We start from the raw sequence: 23,725 nt of genomic DNA, 5'->3' as shown, positions 1-23,725 counted from the left end.
CTCAGGCACGGCTCCAGAATCTCCCATAAGTGTTCAATTGGTTTGAGATATGGTGACTGACACACACACACACACACACACACACACACACACACACACACACACACACACACACACAAGCATCTGTGTGGAAGCACCTGCTTTCAAAATACTTTGTATCCCTCATTTACTCAACTGTTTCCTTTATTTTAGCAGTTTGACTTGTATGCCAATAACACAGAGGGGAAGTCTTTATTTTTACATTTTTATTTTGAATTAAATTCATTATTTGAATTTTTTATTATCATAAATTATCTGAAACAGGTGTACAGAATGATAGTATGCAAGGTTATTACATGTGTAGTGCTGAATTCACGTGCAAAGACCACCTGGTTGCTATTCTATTGTAATTATTTTAATCCAGATTCACTGAATGATTTTATTGAAGAGTTGATACTGCACTGTACCACTGTTTATTGACCTTACTTTGGTATAGTCAACTAATGGGGACGCCTGTTCTATTCATTCTATTTCTATGGATTTCATTCTAAGCGATTGCCAAAATCTAATTTTGTTTATTGAGGTTCTGAACATATTATAATAACAGTTAACAGTTTATTTCACTGGTGGTAGCAATGAGAGTCTGTTGAATGGTCTGTTGATTTATTGCAAAGCAGAGCAAACAAACACGACAATGTATGAATGAAATGGCCAGTAATACACTTCCATAAACAGTGGTATCTGTCACATGTGTGTACTTTTAGTATATTCCTCACCTTGTACCACAGAAAACACACTTGAATGTGTGTGATATGTGGGAGCACTCCTCTTTAATTGTTAAGGCAGACAGGACCCTTTCAGGTCAGAACTAATGGGATTTAAATCCTAGAAAATTGCTAAAAGATTGTGAAACTGTTAGGACTAAATCCCATAGTAATTACATCACAGCTTTAAAAGTATTTGTCCATGCAGTATTAGTTACACTTCCTCCACTGGACCTTCACAGTGATGTTGAAACTGTGAGCTCAATCTCTCTGTTTGACCGACCAGCCTGGATAGGGGAGAGAGGGTAAAGGGAGTGAGAGCTAGGCCCTGGGGTCGACTCCTCAATGTGCCTGGGATGCTCTACTTAAAGATCTTTAAATAGGGTTCTTCACTAGGATGCGATAGCCCCAGTGACGTACAGTATATCTGCACTTACGGAGATACCATGGGGAAGAATAATACCATGCTTCCTAACAAAAGTGCATTAAAACGGCTACACTCACTAAGTTACTGTATATTGGGGGTAAATGTTTGCAAATGTCAACATCTATCTTAATAACCAACATTGCATTTACAATGTGAACTGACTTGTCATATGAACCCTGGTCACTGCAGCTTGTCCAGCTCAGTTGATTGGCCTTAATCAGCACAATTCAGTCCTGTGCCCGGGAAAGGGATTGATTGTGACAGTGGACTGAGCGGAGAAGGCTGTAGCTGTTGCAAGCGGTTGCTAAATGATCTCCAGTGGATGTGGAGGCTCAAACGGAGGCTAAACGGGGATGCTGAATGCTCCCCTATCTGCAGCTCATTACCCACCTCTCCATTCCCAGGAGGCTTGGCTCCGGTTCGTGCTGAGCGCTCTCCTGCCAGGAGGAGGTTGATTACAACCATTTTTCTCGATGAGGCTTTCTCTCTCTCGCCCACGCTTATACCCCTCTCCTCTCTCCCTTTTTACCTTGCAGCCACCACAGGCAATTCATTTGTTGATTTAGCTTTGTATCAGTCACATAGACAAGAATGTTCAGAGAAAAGTGTGTTGTGAATGACAGAGCAGAATGTTTACTCGCTAAGAGGCTAACAGAAAGCAGCCAGGCATGATGAAAAGACTAAAATGATGAATCATACATCAGCATCTAGTCCAACAACAGAACACAAGTATAGAAATCAACCCAGATTAGGCTCTTTGAAATGAGATTGCAGTAGTGTGTAGCCGAGCGGGTAGACAGATGGGAGTGATGTACTGTATGTAGCCAAGGTGGCATTGTATGGGTGTCTGTGAGGGAAACATGCTTATGCGTTTCTCTGCCAGGGCTCCACATACTCCAAACCCAGATGGGCAAAGATATCCTCCTCTGAAGTTGCCGGTAGGAATAGTTTCTGGAGAAAGAACAAAGACAAAATTGATGGTTGGATTCAGAAACATTGTAGACATAAAATATACACTACATGTCCAAAAGAATGTGGACACCCCTTCAAATTAGTGGATTTGGCTATTTCAGCAACACCTGTTTCACACCGGTTTCACACCCGAGCACACAGCCATGCAATCTCCATAGACAAACATTGGCAGTAAAATGGCTCAGTGACTTTCAATGTGGCAATGTCATAGGATGCCACCTTTCCAACAAGTCAGTTCATCAAATTTCTGCCCTGCTAGAGCTGCCCTGGTCAACTGTCAGTGCTGTTAATGTGAAGTAGAAACGTATAGGAGCAACAACGGCTCATCCGCAAAGTGGTAGGCCACACAAGCTCACAGAACGGGACCGCCAAGTGCAACACTCACTAACGAGTTCCAAACTGCATCTGAAAGCAACGTCAGCACAATACCTGTTCGTCCAGTGAAGGGAGTTCCAGTGAAGGGAAATCTTAACGCAACAGCATACAATGACATTCTAGATTATTCTGTGCTTCCAATTTTGTGGCAACAGTTTGAGGAAGGCCCTTTCCTGTTTCATCATGACAATGCCCCTGTGTACAAAGCGAGGTCCATACAGAAATGGTTTGTCGAGATCGGTGTGGAATAACTTGACTGGCCTGCACAGAGCCCTGACCTCAACCCCATTGAACACCTTTGGGATTATTTGGAACGCTGACTGCGAGCCAGGCCTGATCGCCCAACACTAGTGCCCGACCTCACTAATGCTCTTGTGGTTGAATGCTGCAGGGCCTTGCTTCCAATCTTCCAACATTTAGTGGAAAGCCTTCCCAGAAAAGTGGAGACTGTTATAGTAGTATTAATGTCCATGATTTTGGAATGAGATGTTCAACGAGCAGGTGTCAGGTGTCTCATGTACTGTTTGTTGTCTGCAATATTACAAACACATACATAGACTGTGAGAGTTGACATGGCTTGACGGCAAGAGGCCACGCACGCACTGAAAACATCTCAAGGGTCAAACCATAGAAGCACAAGTATGATTAGATCAGTAACTCAAGATGAGATCACTATATCAATGAGTCAACATAGTCAGTTACTAGACTTTTCTCTTCTGACTCACAACAGTACCCCTTGAACCAAAAATACACAGTTGCTATGATTTGATGAAAATCTAACAAGATGTGCATTAACTCATATAAAGTAGAATGGAGGCCATCATTCTTATGGCCAACATTTGCTACTGAACAGTAAATGTGCCAACTCTGACCATAGCGTGAACACCCAGATTTATATCCAGCTACCTGCGTCCTCCTCACAGTCATAAAAAACTCTGACCTTGCTCTAAGTAACGCTATGTTTCAGTGGTGAGCCTGACTCACCTTGTGAGTGTGAGATGCCCGGTGAAAAGCTTTAACCCTGACACATTCTGCCTTGAAGTGCTAAACTAGACCTGACACACAGAAATGAGAAGAGAGGAAAAATGTGGCCTTTCCTGCCAGCTAACGGCAGATGATAACCAAGCATAACTGGTAGGAGAGAGTGAAAAGCACTTCTAGGCATATATCCCGCCATGCCAACTCGTTATTTACAATGCAAATGACAAGGGGGATGTTAGAGGCCCTAAGTGCATGCTGGGTAAAAGCAGTCAGGCCAGCCACGGTCCAGTCTGTTTAAACACTCTTTCAGTCTTCATTTGACTTCTAACTCTGTTGACAAGATCTATCTTACAAACAGTCAAGGCTTGAATCTTGATCCTGTCAATTTGATTATCACCTGACTCTCAGCAAATGCAGCCGTGCCCGCAAGGCACACACACACACATACAAAACATATAGAAAACAAAGACTTTACCGTGAAATGCTTGCTTACGAGTCCCAACAATGCAAAACAAAAAAATAGTAACACAAGAAGAATACAATAAAATACACAAGAATGGAGCTACAGGGAGTACCAGTACCAGATCAACATGTAGAGGAACGAGGTATTTGAGGTGGATATGTACACGAAGGCAGGTTAAAGTGACTACGCATCAGGATAGATAATTCGAGTAAAATGAAGAACAGAGAAGCAGCAGCAAATGATGAGTGTAAAACTGTGTGTGAGTGTGCGTGCGTGTGTAATGTGTATGTATGTGTGTTTGTGTTATATTGGTCTGCGTGTGTGGTGGTGTATGTGTGTGGGCTTTGTGTGGGAATGTCAATATGGGACTCACAAACTGGATTTGGTCTTATCATTTGAAATTGTGTTTTTTACATTGGATAAAAGTAGAGACGATGCTACAAAATTGCATTTCATACACTGCATTTTGAGGAACAATGGGAAAGTAAATCTGCTTTGAAAGTTAATAAACTTGTAAACTCACTTTTGAAAAATTGGCTTTGAATGTTTTGGTATCTAGTGAAGAGTTCTTCTTTGTCTACACCCATTCAGCATCGTTCACACCCTCTTAAGCTTCAGCCCCACCCATTTAGTTTTGCTCTCGGAGCGTTCAGAGCACACTAGACGCTCTGGCCAATGATTTGTTTACCTCATGAAAACAGCCTAACCAGCACTGCTGTCAACAATTTCATTACGTTTGTTTTTTTGCCGATGTTTACTGACATCGGCCATATTCAAAGGGTGTTGTGCACTTTAGCTTAAGACATGAAGCTAGCTAGCAAGGTAAACAACGTGTAAGATCACACATATCACATAATGTTAGCTAACGAGCCAGCCAGCTAACGTTAGCTAGTTAAACAACAATGAACATAGTGTCAAATCATGTCATTACTACCCTGCATGAATCTGTTGGGAGCTAACCAACCAGGTTCAATGTTAGCTAGCTAACATTAGGCTCTAACTAGCAAAGCAAATGGCTCTGGGATGAGAATAATTACATCATGCACGTAACGTTAGCTAGGGTGCCAGCTAATGGTAGCTAGTTAGCTAACATTACACTTTATCTTAAGACATGTAGCTAGCTAGCTAGGTAAACAATTAACCTAGCAAGGTGAACAATGTGTAAGATCACACACATCACGTAATGTTAGCTATTGAGTCAGCGAGCTAACGTTAGCTAGTTAAACAACAATGAACATAGTGCCAAAACATGTCATTACTACCCTGCATGAATCTGCTGGGAACTAACCAACCAGGTTCAATGTAGCTAGCTAGCTAACAGATTACCAATACAGACTGAACAGCTCAAATAGACAGAAGCCCTCTATATGGCAGACAAACCCTGAACTCTCAGCATGTCCAGCCCACTCATTACCTCATCCAATCATGGCTAGTGGGAAGGTTGCTGCCTTTTTCTGTGGCTTAACCAACAAAGCTAACAATTTTATTCATAGTTACAGATGGCATACAAGTTTGTTATTAAGTCACAGGAAAGTTCACATGTTCCAGAAGGCATTTCAAGCCAAAAAAAATGTGTTATGATAAAAAAATACAAAAATAATGTTCAAATGGCTCTCCTGTGAAGTCGCGACTTGTGACATAGGCCTAGTTTTCTGAAGCGGGTCACATATAGTGTGTGTGATTGAGTGTGTAAATGTTTTGTCGGAAGTTTACATACACCTTAGCCAGATACATTTAAACTCAGTTTTTCACAATTCCTGACATTAGATCCTAGTAAAAATGTCCTGTCTTAGGTCAGTTAGGATCACCACTTTATTTTAAGAATGTGAAATGTCAGAAAAATAGTAGACAGAATGATTTGTTTCAGCTTTCATTTTTTTCATCACATTCCCAGTGGGTCAGAAGTTTACATACACTCAAATAGTATTTGTGTCACGACTCCGACCGAAGGTGGCTCCCCTTCCCGTTCGGGTGGCGCTCGGCGGTCGTCGTCGCCGGCCTACTAGCTGCCACTGATTATTTCCTCCCCCTCCTTATGTGTTTATTGAGTGCACCTGTTTTGAGTTGGGTATAATTAGTGAGGCTTTATTAGACAGCCGGCCCGCCTGGTTCCTTGTGCGGGATTAATTATTGTGACCTTCTGTGTTGTGTAAACTTGTGTGCACGTCTGTGAGTTACGTGCTTTCCCATTTCGTGGGTTTTTTCTGGACAGTTTAAGTCCCCCTGTTTGGGGCGTTTGTGTTGTATTACGCCCTGTGTTTTCGTGGGGTTGGCTTATGTTCGCCGTTGTTGTGCATTAAAATAGCACTCCCCTGAACTCTCTGCTTCCTGCGCCTGACTTCTCACCCACTACACTCAGAACGTTACAATTTGGTAGCATTGCCCTTTGAATTGTTTAACTTGGGTCAAATGTTTTGGGTAGCCTTCCACAAGCTTCCCACAATAAGTTGGGGGAATTTTGGCTCATTCCTTCTAACTGAGCTGTTGTAACTGAGTCAGGTATGTAGGACTCCTTGCTCACACACGCTTTTTCAGTTCTGCCCATAAATGTTCTATGGGCTTGAGGTCAGGGCTTTGTGATGGCCACTCCAATACCTTGACTTTGTTGCCATTTTACCACAACTTTGGAAGTATGCTTGGGGTCATTTGGAAGACCAATTTGCGAACAAGATTTAACTTCCTGACTGATGTCTTGAGATATTGCTTCAATATATCCACATAATTTTCCATCTCATGATGCCATCTATTTTTTGAAGTGCACTAGACCCTCCTGCAGCAAAGCACCCCCACAACATGATGCTGCCACCCCCGTGCTTCACGGTTGGGATGGTGTTCTTTGGCTTGCAAGCCCCCCTTTTCCTCCAAACATAACAATGGTTCTTATGGCCAAACAGTTCTAATTTTGTTTAATCAGACCAGAGGACATTTCTCCAAAAAGTACCATCTTTGACCCCATGTGCAGTTGCAAACTGTAGTCTGGCTTTTTATGGCGGTTTCGGAGCAGTGGCTTCTTCCTTTCTTCCGGCCTTTCAGGTTATGTCGATTATAGGACTCGTTTTACTGTGGATATAGATACTTTTGTACCTGTTTCCTTCAGCATCTTCACAAGGTCCTTTGCTGTTGTTCTGGGATTGATTTGCACTTTTCGCACCAAAGTACGTTCATCCCTAGGAGACAGAATGCATCTCCTTCCTGAACGGTATGACGGCTGCGTGGTCCCATGGTGTTTATACTTGCGTACTATTGTTTGTACAGATGAACGTGGTACCTTCAGGCATTTGGAAATTGCTCCCAAGGATGTACCAGACTTCTGGAGGTCTAAACAATTTTTTCTGAGGTCTTGGCTGATATCTTTTGATTTTCCCATGATGTCAAGCAAAGAGGCACTGAGTTTGAAGGTAGGCCTTCAAATACATCCACAGGTACACCTCCAATTGAGTCAAATTATGTCAATTAGCCTATCAGAAGCTTCTAAAGCCATGACATCCTTTTCTGGAATTTTCCAAGCTGTTTAAAGGCACAGTCAACTTAGTGTATGTAAACTTCTGACCCACTGGATTTATGATACAGTGAATTATAAGTGAAATTATCTGTCTATAAACAATTGTTGGAAAAATGACTTGTGTCGTGCACAAAGTAGATGTCCTAATTGACTTGCCAAAACTATAGTTGGTTAACAAGAAATTTGTGGAGTGGTTGAAAAACAAGTTTTAATGAAGTCTATGTAAACTTCCGACTTCAACTGTATGTAGTCTAACAAGCGTGCGTAGGGTCAGTGGAAGATCGAGTTACAGCATTAAAGCCTTTCCACAGAGATTGACAGTGCACAGAGAGTGCTACTGGCTTTATTCTTCCCAACTCCATAGTTCCAGAGCAGACAGATTTCAGGAAGCAAATAAGTCAAAATACACACAGTGACTGGGAAACTGGTTGTTACATATAAGAGCTTTGGGACAGTCAGTTCTAAAGGTGATTTAGGGTTCAGGCATCCGTAACAAGATGCATGCTAGCTGTTCAAAAGGCTCTACGGAGAGCTATGGTAAACTCTAAGGTCCAGCTAACAAAGGAAACAGTACAGACAAGGATCAGCTCCAACTACTGACCAATTTAGCCATGGTCCTCGATCAAGTCGAAGCTTGGCCTGTGAAATGTGAGCTCTGTCCAATCCCCTCTGGGGATAACATTGCTTTACTTACTGGCCACCTTAAAGCTTTGACCAAGAACAAATTGTTGCTTTTCTGAGACTTGACTTAAACCCTTTTACTCCAATAAGGAGCATATGTCATGCACAAATGATCCTACCTTCCATGTACTACAATAAGTACTACTTTATTCTGCCATAACACAACTATAGTAAGCACTCCACTTCCAACAGAGTAAGTGTAGCAGTACCAACTCAGGCCAGAGGGCAGAGGAGCTGGAGTTTGCGTTCCAGCATTTCAGTGTCCTTGCCTTATTGTATGAGCAGCTAATCAGCTGTGTATTTTCTCTGTCCACTGCGTAATTACAGATCTCATGGATGTGAACACAGACATCAGGCCCTCTAAACACCTGCCCCAACTCTGCTCTATGTCACTGCCTTCCTGCCATGACACACAGCATGATGGATGGGCCTGATGAAAATGGTTGGCTGCCACTCAAGACGATAGGCCTGATGGAAATACTTGGCTGCCACTCAAATAGCCATGCCCACACACACACACACACACACACACACACACACACACACACACACACACACACACACACACACACACACACACACACACACACACACACACACACACACACACACACACACACACACACACACACACACACACACACACACACACACACACAATTGAAAAGAACACACTACAAACACACCTGGTCAAACACTTTCAAACCCACCCCACAACCTCCCTCAGCATCACTGGTCTGGAGATGAAAGCTTCCGGTACCATAACCCAGAGAAGAGCAGCTGCACCCAGGTGGATAGCCAAACTTAATCTTGTCTGGACTTTGCTTCAATGCTAAAGAATAATATACAGCCTTGACCTGTAGGAGTCGGTGGGGGCCCAATTAGGAGAGCCAGAGGGGCCACCAACACCAGGAGAAGTTCAGAAAAAAAAGTGTTTATTTGCCCTGTCTTGTTTTGTCTTTGGTTTTGTCCTTTACATTATTAATTTTCTTATATTCACCGATTTAACATAGCACTTATTTGTGTAGCATCGAATCCCTCAATCCCTTTATCACTTGGTGTGATTTGACATAAATTAATTGATCCAGTTGCATGATTTATTATTATAATATTTTTTTTCTACTTGATTACCCTCAGCACTTAATCAACCCTCGTATTCCTCTTATTGTTGTCTTCCTGTCGTTGAACTGTCGCAGGTGACCCATCTGAGCTATCAACCTCCATTGATCCCTCAGGTAAATAACCACCCCATGTTCCCCCACCCTCACCCCCTGACTTTCAATGTGCGGACAGAGCAGGAAGTTGCAATAGGCACATACAACCAAGGTTTGATACCAGCACAAACAGAAACCCTCTTAAACCTTAACCTAACCCCTAAGCCTAAAATTAGCATCTTCTTTTTTTTCCTTTCTTTTTTTTTTTACTTGTGGGGACCGACGAGACTTCTGGTACCCACAAGAATAGTAAAACCAAACACACACACACGCACACCGCACACACATACTACAACAGACCTGCTGTTTTGTGGGTCCTTAGACACAGGGATATGCAAACGGTTGAATAATATGCAAATCCACACACAAAAAAAACAACTAATAGGAACATGTAAATTTACAAAGGCTACACAAATACGACAAACACACACAACAGGTGGCATGTTGGAGAGTAGGCTACTTTATTTTTTAAAGTAATCTCAGTGTTGATATTCATCATCTAGAGTATATATAATACATTGGCAGAGATAAGTATGTCTGAAGGACATGGCAATTCAGGACTGTTGTGTTTGTTTTCCTCTGTTGGACAGCAAGCAATGCATGTCATGTATTGAAAGGAAAATAAGTATTTCGAAATAGTCACCTTTTCAAAAATAAACCATTTACATTTGACACCTCTAAAAAGGTTTCCCCTGGACTGAAGAACATATTGTTTCAGTAAGGAAGACACACATTCACCTATAGCTTACTGTATCATATTTCTACAGTCCCCGTCATACTATTCATGTGGGTCTCTCCATTAGAAATCTATAGATACTGTATCAAACCACATCAAGGCTATTACATAAGGCATACCAGCGTGGGCCACATCCATCCTCCCTCCCTTTGTTTGGATAGTTTCCTCCTTACTGTCACCACCTTGAACCAGGTTGTTATTGCCTAGAGATTGATGAATCGAAAATATTTGGATTGTCTCTAAATGAATCTATCTTTATTGCAGCTTACAGGAAAGGGCTGACAGTGGCGGAAAAGAGGGAGTCGATTTGGGCCTCTGCTTTCCTACTGAAATGATCCACCCACGATCAGAACACACACACACACACACGAGCACACACCCCCAGCCTTCTTCAGGCACCCTAGAGCAACAGAATAGAACCACAGAGAGAGGAGACAACTCAGACACCTAACTAATCAACCCAGCAATTAGTGTTAGCATCATAAACCACTCTGAACCATAAAAAGGCTATTGAGCTGAATGTGGTTTTCATTACCTAACTCTCTCAGCCTGCTAATCAGCCCAATGCACTGGGCAGTAAGGGAAAACAGTGCCAGATAATCAACCTTTTAATCATACACACAGAATGAGTTTATTTGGCCACCATGGTTTCATACGTTTTGGTTTCATCTGTGTTTATGTAGCCACATAAACATCCAGTAAATGACCGTTATTTGTTCATGGGTGTCCAAATGTAATGATCAGAGGAAGATAAAGGCATTTACATCTCATTGCCTATTAAGCAGAATGCTCTATTTCTTTCCTCTGTAACACGTTCCTTCCACCCTAAGTCATAAGGCCTAGATAACACATGACTGTCATATGACTAACGTTCGTCAACGGTGTGAATTTGCGTGTACAAGAGTATTGTTTTCAAACAGGTAGCCTATTTGTCAGATCAACCATAACCTACACAGACTAATATTTTTTTTTTACCATTCAACTTTAGCAAGGTAGGGAAAATCATAAAAAATCCTCTAATTTCCTTTCTACAAATGACCCACTTAATCTCTAGACCAGATTGATTCATTTTTGAACCAAGGCACTCAATAACCATGCACTATGTTTGAACTTTATTAATCAATTGTCTGTAAACAAAAACGGCGACACTGTCAAGAAATTCCATTAACAACGTGACATGTATGGATTCGAACCAGGGCTCCCGAGTGGCGTAGCGGTCTAAGGCACCGCATCTCAGTGCTAGACGCATCACTACAGACACCCTGTTTTGAATCCAGGCTGTATCACATCCGGCAGCGATTGGGAGTCCCATAGGGCGGAGCACAATTGGCCCAGCGTCATCTGGGTTTGGCCGGCGTAGGCCATCACTGGAAATAAGAATGTATTCTTAACTGACTTGCCAAGTTAAATAAAGGTTTAATAAATTTAAAAAAAATGTATATAAATACAGTGCCTTGCGAAAGTATTCGGCCCCCTTGAACTTTGCGACCTTTTGCCACATTTCAGGCTTCAAACATAAAGATATAAAACTGTATTTTTTTGTGAAGAATCAACAACAAGTGGGACACAATCATGAAGTGGAACGACATTTATTGGATATTTCAAACTTTTTTAACAAATCAAAAACTGAAAAATTGGGCGTGCAAAATTATTCAGCCCCCTTAAGTTAATACTTTGTAGCGCCACCTTTTGCTGCGATTACAGCTGTAAGTCGCTTGGGGTATGTCTCTATCAGTTTTGCACATCGATAGACTGACATTTTTTCCCATTCCTCCTTGCAAAACAGCTCGAGCTCAGTGAGGTTGGATGGAGAGCATTTGTGAACAGCAGTTTTCAGTTCTTTCCACAGATTCTCGATTGGATTCAGGTCTGGACTTTGACTTGGTCATTCTAACACCTGAATATGTTTATTTTTGAACCATTCCATTGTAGATTTTGCTTTATGTTTTGGATCATTATCTTGTTGGAAGACAAATCTCTGTCCCAGTCTCAGGTCTTTTGCAGACTCCATCAGGTTTTCTTCCAGAATGGTCCTGTATTTGGCTCCATCCATCTTCCCATCAATTTTAACCATCTTCCCTGTCCCTGCTGAAGAAAAGCAGGCCCAAACCATGATGCTGCCACCACCATGTTTGACAGTGGGGATGGTGTGTTCAAGGTGATGAGCTGTGTTGCTTTTACGCCATTGCATTGTTGCCAAAAAGTTCAATTTTGGTTTCATCTGACCAGAGCACCTTCTTCCACATGTTTGGTGTGTCTCCCAGGTGGCTTGTGGCAAACTTTAAACGACACTTTTTATGGATATCTTTAAGAAATGGCTTTCTTCTTGCCACTCTTCCATAAAGGCCAGATTTGTGCAATATACGACTGATTGTTGTCCTATGGACAGAGTCTCCCACCTCAGCTGTAGATCTCTGCAGTTCATCCAGAGTGATCATGGGCCTCTTGGCTGCATCTCTGATCAGTCTTCTCCTTGTATGAGCTGAAAGTTTAGAGGGACGGCCAGGTCTTGGTAGATTTGCAGTGGTCTGATACTCCTTCCATTTCAATATTATCGCTTGCACAGTGCTCCTTGGGATGTTTAAAGCTTGGGAAATATTTTTGTATCCAAATCCGGCTTTAAACTTCTTCACAACAGTATCTCGGACCTGCCTGGTGTGTTCCTTGTTCTTCATGATGCTCTCTGCGCTTTTAACAGACCTCTGAGACTATCACAGTGCAGGTGCATTTATACGGAGACTTGATTACACACAGGTGGATTGTATTTATCATCATTAGTCATTTAGGTCAACATTGGATCATTCAGAGATCCTCACTGAACTTCTGGAGAGAGTTTGCTGCACTGAAAGTAAAGGGGCTGAATAATTTTGCACGCCCAATTTTTCAGTTTTTGATTTGTTAAAAAAGTTTGAAATATCCAATAAATGTCGTTCCACTTCATGATTGTGTCCCACTTGTTGTTGATTCTTCACAGAAAAATACAGTTTTATATCTTTATGTTTAAAGCCTGAAATGTGGCAAAAGGTCGCAAAGTTCAAGGGGGCCGAATACTTTCGCAAGGCACTGTATATATAATTCTGAAACACAACCCAGTTGAATGTTGTTGCATTCTATTATTGATAGACATGTTTTATTAAAGCACTATCCTATACATAATATTGGCTTATCATCACTAAATAGACACAAAATTCCAGAGGTAACAATGCACAAAAGTATTTTTCTAACAATTTCTCAGTGCACTGTACCAAAATGTCTATGCATAAACATGAGCAAAATAAACTTGCTATCATATTTCAGGTAAGACCCAAATGCAGACTGTGTTGAAGTAACAATGTTTATTACAGCAACAGAGACAGGCAAATGACAGGTCAAGGCAGGCGGGAGTCGATAATCCAGAGTAGTGACAAAGGCACAGGAAGGCAAGCAGGCTCAGGGTCAGGTCAGGCAGAGGTTGGTAATCCAGAGTAGGGGCAAAGGCACAAGATGGCAGGCAGGCTCAGGGTCAGGGGCAGGCAGAGTGGTCAGGCAGGCCGGCTCAGAGTCAGGACAGGTCATAAAGTCAGGGGAAATAGAATGCACAGGAAATAGAAACGTCATATCCAGGAGAGCGAGAATAAGAGAGACTGGGGAAAAGCAGGAGCTGAGACAAAATGCTGAATGACTTGACCAACAAGACGAACTGGCAACAGACAAACAGAGAACACAGGTATAAGTACCCAGGGGATAATGGGGAAGATGGGCAACACCTGGAGCAGGGTGGAGACAAGCACAAGGACAGGTTAAACAGATCAGGGCGTGACACTTGCTGCCTAATTTAACGTGCTATACTCTCAAGACGCCGTTGATGCTCGCGGCCCTTCCGTTTTCCCTGATTCACTCCCATGCATTCTATTTCCCGTGTTAGCACGCTGGTTGACACGTGTATAAAAAAAATTCTACCTGTATGATTTGGGCTGTAGACAACAGATGTCAGTATGAGATGAAAACTGCACCTCAAGTCTGTATCACACCCCTTGCACCGTGGATTATTTCCAAAGAACTCCACAGCCGTTCCTTGATTATACCTGACTTACATGACACTGTCAAGTTGGAGAGTTTCAGAGTTCCCTCATACAGTAAATCCATATTGTCAATTGGTATTGTTGATTAGGCTTTATTTTCCAATGTATTCTGATGCAATAACAATAGAATGCTGAAGTTAGGAAATATCCATGAAGTTCTAGGAAGTACACTAAACTGCTGCAGTGTTATGAAGTTCTCGGCTAACTAATGAGCCTTTTGCCCGGTTCTCTCTTGTACGGACCCAACCAGAACGCTCCTTTAATGATAACAATAAATTAAGTTTCTCTGCTCTACTGAAGCCTGTAAATAATTAATTGGTTTCTTCAAAAGGGGATGGTTTTGCATGACCAATCTACTTCTTCCTGCATTGTGATCCAACGCTGCTGTATCAGCACTAGGACGATTCTGATTAATGAAAAAATTATCTGGAAAATATGAGCTATTTGGAAGGCTTTTTTTTTTAACTGTGTTTTCATCTTAAAACGAGTTAAGATATGTAACTGATTTGAATGTGTATGGCTATTGTATTGGAACAGTTAATGTTGCAGTAACAAAATATTAAGCTAGTGGGCATGCTACCTTGAACTCTCTCATACACACACATACGGTCATTGTTGCCTCTAGTTTCTTTTACTGTAGTCACAGTAAATGGTCATGTCATGGTTGCAGGAATAGCACACAATAGCAGGAAATCGGAGCTATGGATGGGTGGTGCCTGTGTCACCGCAAGGGCCATGTCAATTCATGTTATATGACAGGCAGATAGACCCAACATCAGAGCCAGAGTGAAAACCTCTGCCATTCACTTTCATCAATAATGGAGCAAGATCCGTCTCTAGAGTTAGCCCGAGCGACGACACCGCACTCCTATCGTTACCCCCTTCCGTCCCCTGTCTCTTTCATCCTCCCCCTCCTATTCTCTTCTGAAATCTTCTGAGTTCGGAACTAATTTCTTCTCTTTATGATTCCATAAGAATAGATTGTAGGTTGTGGATTCAAGGATAATAGCTTGGCATTGAATTCCATTTTTGACAGAAAAACATTGACAGATCTATAAATACCCCTCGTTTTCTCTCCCAGGAAAGACTGGTAATGGGCCTTGTGTGGGAGGAAGGGAGGATGGGAAGGGAGGGGGGAGGTGGGGAAATAAGGGACGATGTTGAGAGGAGTGGCAGAGAGGGGATGTGAGAGAGACTTTGGTGTTATTCACGTGGTATTATTCACCCTCGTTTGGGGACTGTTTTAATCAATGTTTTCCCCCTATCTGTCGCTCCCTCTGTCTCACTCTGTCTTAAGTCTCTGTTCTCTCTTTTCTCTCACAAGGTTTCTTGACCTCTCCGTCCATAGCTCGAACTCAGTTTCATTGCTTCCCTCAAAGGCATTGACCTTCAGAATAATTCATTTTGACGAACATACACTGAGTGTACAAAACACTAGGAACACCTGCTCTTTCCCTGACATAGACTGACCAAGTGAATCCAGGTGAAAGCTATGATCCCTTATTAATGTCACCTGTTAAATCCACTTCAATCAGTGTAGATGAAGGGCAGGAAACAGGTTATAGGATTGTTAAGCCTTGAGACAATAGAGACATGGATTGTGAATGTGTGCCATTCAGAAGGTGAAGGGGCAAGACAAAATATTTAAGTGCCTTTTGAAAGGGGTATGGTAGATGGTGCTAGGCTTATCGGTTTGAGTGTGTCAAGAACTGCAACGCTGCTGGGTTTTTCACAGTCAACAGTTTCCCTTGTGTATCAAAAATGGTCCACCACCCAAAGGACATCCAGCCAAGTTGACACAACTCTGGAAAGCATTGGAGTCAACATGGGCCAGCATCCCCATGGAACGCTTTCGACACCTTGTAGAGTCCATGCCCCATCGAATTGAGGCTGTTCTGAGGTGAAAAGGGGGTGCAACTCAATATTAGGAAGGTGTCCCTAATGCTTTGCACACTCAGTGTAAGGTCCCTCGATAGAATATGATCACACAACATACATTGCTTAGCGTGGCCTTACCAGGAACCATCTGTACAGATCTGGAAGTTAAATATCAACTTAATAAGTTAATGGTTTAATAAAGTTCAATGTATAACATTATCCATGTATTATTTATTATTATTGTTAGAACATATTTAACATGGACACTGTATACCTGTGGTTTCTGATCTTTCAGTAAAAGTCAAATCTCAACCCAGAAAAAACGTACAGTCATACACACACACATACCACTTCCTGATATCTCAGTGCTACCAGCATCATCACCACCTGCTTTCAGCACTTTGCCCACACGGAGACTCAGTAGTCTCAGTAATCTACCACCACAGGCCAACAGTTCAACACCCTGCTCCTGTCACTCTCTCATTGCACACCATCAATTTCCCTGTAGCTCGCTCTCCCCGACTCTCCCCTATCACTCCTATTACACCAGCCTTAATTGTGTCTCTGACCTCCATGGAAAATGACCCAATCACACGGCAATTGTAGCCTGAAATGAGAGTCCATATTTGCATTGTTCCCCTGTCACTGGGGGTGGGATTTCTTTGGTGGATGGAGAGAAAAGGCTCCATGTTCAAGGAGAGGGAGATTGAGAAGCATTGTGAAGGGTTGGCTTTGAAGAGATCTCTGTGTAAAAAGCATGACAATCTCCTCACAATGGAAATTGGCAGACTATATATAGTCATGGAAAATCCTTACGCTGGCTCGAGTTTTTATGTGCTTTCACTGAGTTTGCTTACAGTAACTTTATTCACATTTTAAATGCTTAAAGGACTTAAGTGAAGTATATTGCCACATTTGAAACTGAATCTACAGCAAATGTGAGCTTCATTATGTAAATCAACCTAGTGTCATACCATCTCCACTAATACCTGACACTCTGCTCTCTCAAAGCCACAGCTTTCAGACCTGTTCTTAACGTCAACACCCAGTGATAAACCATAGAAAATGTCAAAAGAATGTCCTTGAACTGCTCTTGACGGCCAGAATATTATACATGTTTAAAGGTTTTAAGGTAAACTGCCTCTTGGTCTTTCTTATCCAGAGCGACCAGTTTCTCCTGGTCAAGGAGAATGAATGAGAGAGTTTTAATCTGGGTTGTATTCATTAGGGCACGCAGTAGAAATCATTTAAAAACGGAAATCAAAAATGCGCATTTATAGGCACAGTGCAGGCACATCAAGCGGGTCTCAGAGCACTTCATATTATTCCGTATGTAAATCCGAGATACTTCATTGAGTATGATATGTTACGTTTTGTATGGTATGTATTAATTTGTGGATGTCCATCACCCATTTCGTATAATATGTCACAAATTACAATTCGTATTATATGTTACAAATTTGCAAAACGTACAATATGTTACGAATCTGCAAAATGTATAATATGTCATTACTTCTAGCTAGGTGCCTAACGTTAGCTAGCTGGCATACTTTAGCTAGTTTAGGGTTATGTTTAGGAGTTAGGTTAAAAGGTTAAGGTTAGGGTTAGAGGAAGAGTTAGCTAAAAGGGTTTTAAGGTTAGGGTTAGGGGAAGGGTTAACTAAAATGCTAAGTAGTTACAAAGCTTCAAAAAAGTAGTAAGTAGTTTAATTTTCTAAAATGGTCCATAATGAAATTAAAACTCGTAACCTTTGGGTTGCTAGACGTTTGTGTTAAACGCCCAACCAACCACCCTACTTCAGTGTTTTGCCTTAGCCATCTGTCTTATGTAACCATACCAAACATAATACATCATACTAATTTGAGTGTGTCCTGTATTTACGTTTACTATGTTACATCTAATCTATGAGACCAGGTTGAATGAACATGACCCAGGCTGTAAGCAGAGAGACAGACCTGTTGCAGGGCTGCAGCCAGATAAACTGACTGTGCCATAAAGGCTGGTCAGGTCCAAGCCAGAAGAGCAGGCCCTGATTACAGCAGCTGCACTCAGATTGAATTCAGGAGGCAGCAAATAAGAATCAATCAGTGCTGAAGACCAGGCGGCCCAAGTGGACTATAAGAGGACCCAACCAAGAAGAAGCTGTATGTGTGTGTGTGTGTGTGTGTGTGTGTGTGTGTGTGTGTGTGTGTGTGTGTGTGTGTGTGTGTGTGTGTGTGTGTGTGTGTGTGTGTGTGTGTGTGTGTGTGTGTGTGTGTGTGTGTGTGTGTGTGTGTGTGTGTGTGTGTGTGTGTGTGCATACAGACAGTTTCTAATAGCAATCATGCACTTCAGGGTTTGTGGTATACAGTATGGCCAATATACAATGGCTAAGGGCTGGATACAGGCAGTCCGCTTCTGGTTGTGCTTTAGAACAACCCTTAGCCATTGTATATTTAAGCCATAGGGCCCTAGGGGTGCGGTGTTTTGGCCAATATACCACGCCTAAGGGTTGTTCTTATGCACGATGTGAAGCAGAGTGCCTGGACACAGCACTTAGCCTTGGTATATTGGTCATATACCAAAAAACCCTGAGGTGCCTTATTGCTTGAACATGTGCAAGATTGAATGAAATCAGCCGATTATCAAGATGTTTTGGAGTGCAATTGTCACGTTTTGACCTTAGTTCTTTTGTTATGTCTTTGTTTTAGTATGGTCAGGGAGTGAGTTGAGTGGGTTGTCTATGTTAGTTTTTCTATGATTTGCTATTTCTGTGTTTGGCCTGGTATGGTTCTCAATCAGAGGCAGCTGTCAATCGTTGTCCCTGATTGAGAAGCATATTTGGGGAGCCTGTTTTCTGTTAGCGCTAAAGCACCTTATACCACCCACCACTGTGACCTGTATGCTTTAGTCGGCTGGCCCTCGCTACATATTCGTTGCCAGTTGTTTATTGTTTACTCCATGTGTAACTCTGTGTTGTTGTCTGTTCACACTGCTGTGCTTTATCTTGGCCAGGTCACAATTGTAAATGAGAACTTGTTCTCAACTAGCCTACCTGGTTAAATAAAGGTGAAATAAAAAAGATAACAAATATTGTGTTTCGTGGGTGATTATTTTCTGTTTAGTGTGTGTTGCACCTGACAGGGCTGTTTCGTTTGTTCTCTTTTGTTACTTTGTATTTAGTGTTCAGTTCAGTTTATTAAAAGGATTAACACTTACCACGCTGCACCTTGGTCCTCCTCCTCTCTCTCCCAACGATGAGCGTTACAGCAATGTTCAACACAGTCTCCAAAAACTTTGTCTCTCTTGAAGGTCTTCCAGCAGGACAACAACCCAAACACACATCAAAAAGATCCCAGGAATGTTTCAAGACTGTTCTAGAGTGGCCAGCAATGAGTCCAGATCTGAATCCCATCAGAAACCTATGGTGATATCTGAAGACAGCAGTTGTTGGAAGGCACCCCTCAAACTTTGAAGAATTGAGTAGTGTGCAGCTGAAGTGTGGGATAAATTGCCAGTGACAGGTGCAGCAAGCTCCTGGGTGCCAAGAAGCTGACGGCTACAAAAAGCTTATTTTTGGAGTTATCTTCGCCAAAGGCTGTCTAACCAAGTAGTAGCTCCTAGGTGCCAATAATCGTGTCCATGCCATTCATTTGAATTTTCTTAATTAACATTGGAACTTAAGTCTCCCCCCCCCTCAATGGCTTACCAGTCTACACGTATTGTAACATGTGTGACCCACTGTCAAATAAAAGTTGAAATCCACATTTTTACGAAGCTCACGCCTTAGTCTCTATACTACATAGTAGTTGTCCCTCGAGATTACGAGATCACAGATGGCTTCGCAACTTTAGATATGTATGGAGTTCATTCAGTGAGCTCAGGAAAAGTTGGATTTAACACAGGTTCCAGTAACAATTTACTTTGACTAATTCATTTCTTACACACTTATAAGCATTTCATTAATGTGTTATAACAGGTCCTAACCGCATTATTAAAGTGAAATGAGACTGTTTTAACACGCTTAAATGTCTTATTCACGTCGGCCATGGAGAACGAGAACCCACAGTCCTTGGGAGTCCATGGCTGGTTTTCCCTTTGTAATCCGTGATTTTCTGTAGACCTTGCCACATACGTCTCGTGTCAGAGCCGTTGAGCCACTTTGTCTCTGAACTTACGTTTTGCCTATTTGATTGCCTTATGGAAGGAATACCTACACTATTTGACCATATTCCCAGTCACCTTTCCATGGTTAAATGCGGTGTTTCAGCTTTCAGTTTTGCGAGAATGCTGACATCTATCCTCGGTTTATGATTTGGGTAGGTTTTAATAGTCGCCGTTGGAACAACATCCCCTATACACTTCTTGAGGAACTCAGTCACCGTGCCAGTGTAAGCGCCAATTTTGTATTTTTATTTTTAAATGTAACCTTTATTTAACCAGGAAGGGCTCATTGAGATTTAAAATCTCTTTTTCAAGAGTGTCCTGGCCAAGATAGGCAGCACCAAGTCATGACAAAAATTACAGACAAACAACATGAAAAACTACAAGTAATCTAGTAAAAACCATAGAATTCACAAGAGTATAACAAAATCAAAACAACATTTTGATTCTGCGTGATCAAAACAATCATGAAGCATGGATTCCAATTGGTCAGACGAGCGTTGAATAGACCTTAGCACAGGTTATTCCTGTTTGAGTTTCTGCCTATAGGAAGGGAAGAGCAAAATGGAGTCGTCATCTGATTTGCCGAAGGGAGGGCGGGGGAGGGCCTTGTTGGCATCTCGAAACGGCAAGTAGCAGTGATCTAGTGTTTTCCCTAAATGAGTACTACAGTCAATGTTTTATAGAACTTCGGTGGCTTTTTCCTCAAATTTGCTTATTTAAAATCCACAGCTACAATAAATGCGGCCTCAGGATATGTAGTTTCCAGTTAAATAAAGTCCAGTGTAGTTCCTTGAGGGCCGTCATGGTATCGGCTTGAGGGAAATATACATGGATGTGACTATAACCAAAGCTAATTATCTTGGGAGGTAATACGGTCAGCATTTTATTGTGAGGTATTCTAGGTTGGGTGAACAAAATGACTGTATTTTTCTGTATGTTATCACAATCACACCGTGAGTAGCTAATCATGAAGCATACACCCCCGCCTATCTTATTCCCGGAGAGCTCTTTATTCCTGTCTGCTCTGAGAACCCAGCTGGCTGTATGGACGGGGAAAGTATTTCCCAAGAGAGCCATGATTCCATGAAACAGAGTATGTTACAGTCCTTGATGTCTTTCTGGAAGGAGACCCTCACCCTTAGCTCGTCTACTTTATTGTCCGACACTGAATATTAGTGAGTAATATACAGTACTCAGAAGTGGTGGATGGTGTGCCCACCTCCACCCTGAATACCTCTTCTCCGCCAGCGGCAACTTGGAGCAGCCTCTGGGATAAGTTCAATTTCCCTGTGGGGTATGAACAAAAGATCCAATTTGGGAAAGTCGAATTCCTGGTCGTAATGCTGGTATCCAAAAGTTATTCCCGGCTGTATGTAATAACACAAAAAACGTTCTGGGCTAATAATGTAAGAAATAATTCTGCAAAAAAAAGAAAAACACTGCAAAGTTGCTTAGGAGCTAGAAGCAGAGGTGCCATGTCTGTTGGCACGTCAGACTCATTGAATAAAACAATCTTTGTCCAATTCGAGGTGAGTAATCACTCTTCTAATATGCAAAGGATATTTTCGGTCATAAGAGACGGTAGCAGCAACATTATGTACAAAATAAAAAACACAAAATAGCACAAATGGCAGCCATCCCCTCCAGCGCCAATACTGTATGTATGAGTCTGAAATGGGGAATTTCATTGAAAGTTTTGAACGTGAATATTTGTGAAAAGTCCAACAGAAAAATGTCAATAGCAGGATTCTTTGGTGATGTCCTCAGCAGTTGTTTTTTTATGCTACATCTGGAAAATGTAGATAAAATGTTCCTATCTGTGTTGTGTCTGTATTAGTTTGATAAGTGAGGCATGTTTATACATACTTTATGAATGCTGTTTGAGATCCCGGAATGCCTTGTCAGCAGCTGGGGAGAGGTAAGTGGAGACAGGGCGGAAGCCAGGTTGCAGTAGCCCCGGATAAAGCGTCATTAAAAGTTAGCGAACACCAGGAAACGTTGCAGCTGTACTCTGGATGTAGGCTGTGACCAATATACCACCACTCTCACCATCCCAGGATCCATCTCTATACTCCCGGCAGAGATGATGTAACCCAGAAAGGGGATGGTGGAGCGATGAAATTCGCACTTCTCTGCTTTTACAAAAAGCTGGATCTCCAGGAGGCTTTGGAGAACCTGTTGGACGTGGATCACATGTTCTTGAGTGGAGCGGGAGAAGACAAGGATGTCATCAAGGTAGACAAAGACGAACTAGTTCAACATGTCATGGAGAACATCCTTAACCAGAGCCTGGAAAACAGTAGGGGCGTTGGTAAGGCCAAATGGCATGACCAGATACTCATAGTGACCACTGGACGTGTTGAAGGCAGTCTTCCACTCATTCCCTTCCTGAATCCGCACCAGGTGGTAGGTGTTCCATAGGTCCAGCTTGGAAAACACGGTGGCCCCCTGGAGCGGCTCAAAGGCCAAAGAGATGAGGTAGCGGGTGCTGGTTCTTCACCGTGATGTCGTTAAGACCCCGGTAGTTGTTCCATGGGCCCAGGGTTTTGTCCTTCTCCACTAAGAAGAATCCTGCTCCAGTGGGGGAGGCAGAAGGATGGATGAACACTGCAGCTAGGAAGTCTCAATGTAGGTCTCCATAGCCTTGGTGTCCAGACCTGACAGTCATCCCCTGGGTGGAGTGGTGTCTGGGAGAAGGTCAATCCCACAGTCATATGGTCGGTGCAGCGGCAGCGAAGTGGGCAGCGCCTTACTGAACACCTGCCGGAGGTCCTAGTACTCCTCGGGAATGGTGGAGAGGTCCAGGGCAACTTCCGAGCCCCCAGGAAGAGGTCCCAGGGCAGGCTGCACTGACTTCAGGCAATGGGCGTGACAAAACGTGCTCCAGCCCATGATAGCACTGGCAGACCAGTCAATGAGGGGATTGTACCATTGGAACCAGGAGAATCCCAATACCACGGGAACCTGAGGAGACGTAATGATCAGGAACTAGATCGTCTCACTGTGGTTCCCTGACACATGTAGGTTGATGGGGGTTGTATTGTGGGTGACCCGGTCTATAGAGCGCCCGTCCAGTGCTCTAACGTCCATGGAAATAAAGAGGGGCTGAGTGGGTATACCCAACTCGGAAGCGTCCATAAAGCTCTCATAAAGTTCCCCCACAGCAACATGGCATGAAAAGGGATGCAAGTAAGGGGAGAAGAAAAGTTCTCCGTATGGCCCGTCCGGTTCTCTCTGCAACGGAGCCGTCGGGGACTTCCGGGATACCTCGAAGGCGAGGTGGAATCCTTGGACGGGTGAGTGAAATCGAATCTCCTCTCCTTCCTTAGTTCCCCTAGTTGCCCATCGATCTGAATGGTCAAGGCAATGAGTGAGTTGAGAATTGTTGGTAGTTCCCGGGCTGCAAGCTCATCCTTTACTTTCTCCGATACTCCGCGTAGGAACATGTCGAACAGCGCTTCCGGGTTCCAAGCACTCTCAGCCGCCAAAGTGCTGAACTCCACCGCGTAGTCTGCCACACTGCGGGAGTCTTGACGCAGCTAGAGC

The 23,725-nt window shown here is 42.7% G+C and overlaps 1 protein-coding gene across 1 annotated transcript in view; it reads right to left on the bottom strand.

Moving 5' to 3' along the window:
• Nucleotides 1-230: 230 nt before the first annotated feature.
• LOC139407487 (DNA nucleotidylexotransferase-like) overlaps nt 231-23,725 on the bottom strand; it is a 138,336-nt gene continuing 114,841 nt past the window's right edge. The window contains exon 11 of the mRNA XM_071151314.1: nt 231-2,121. Within this exon, the coding sequence (XP_071007415.1) occupies nt 2,035-2,121 (87 nt within the window). The 3' untranslated portion in view covers nt 231-2,034. The remainder of the gene's footprint in view (nt 2,122-23,725) is intronic.

This window comes from Oncorhynchus clarkii, chromosome 1 (genome assembly GCF_045791955.1).
Source record: "Oncorhynchus clarkii lewisi isolate Uvic-CL-2024 chromosome 1, UVic_Ocla_1.0, whole genome shotgun sequence".
Classification (NCBI taxonomy): Eukaryota; Metazoa; Chordata; class Actinopteri; order Salmoniformes; family Salmonidae; genus Oncorhynchus; species Oncorhynchus clarkii.
Note: the sequence above shows the minus strand (reverse complement) of the source record. Positions and strands in the feature narration are given on the sequence as shown.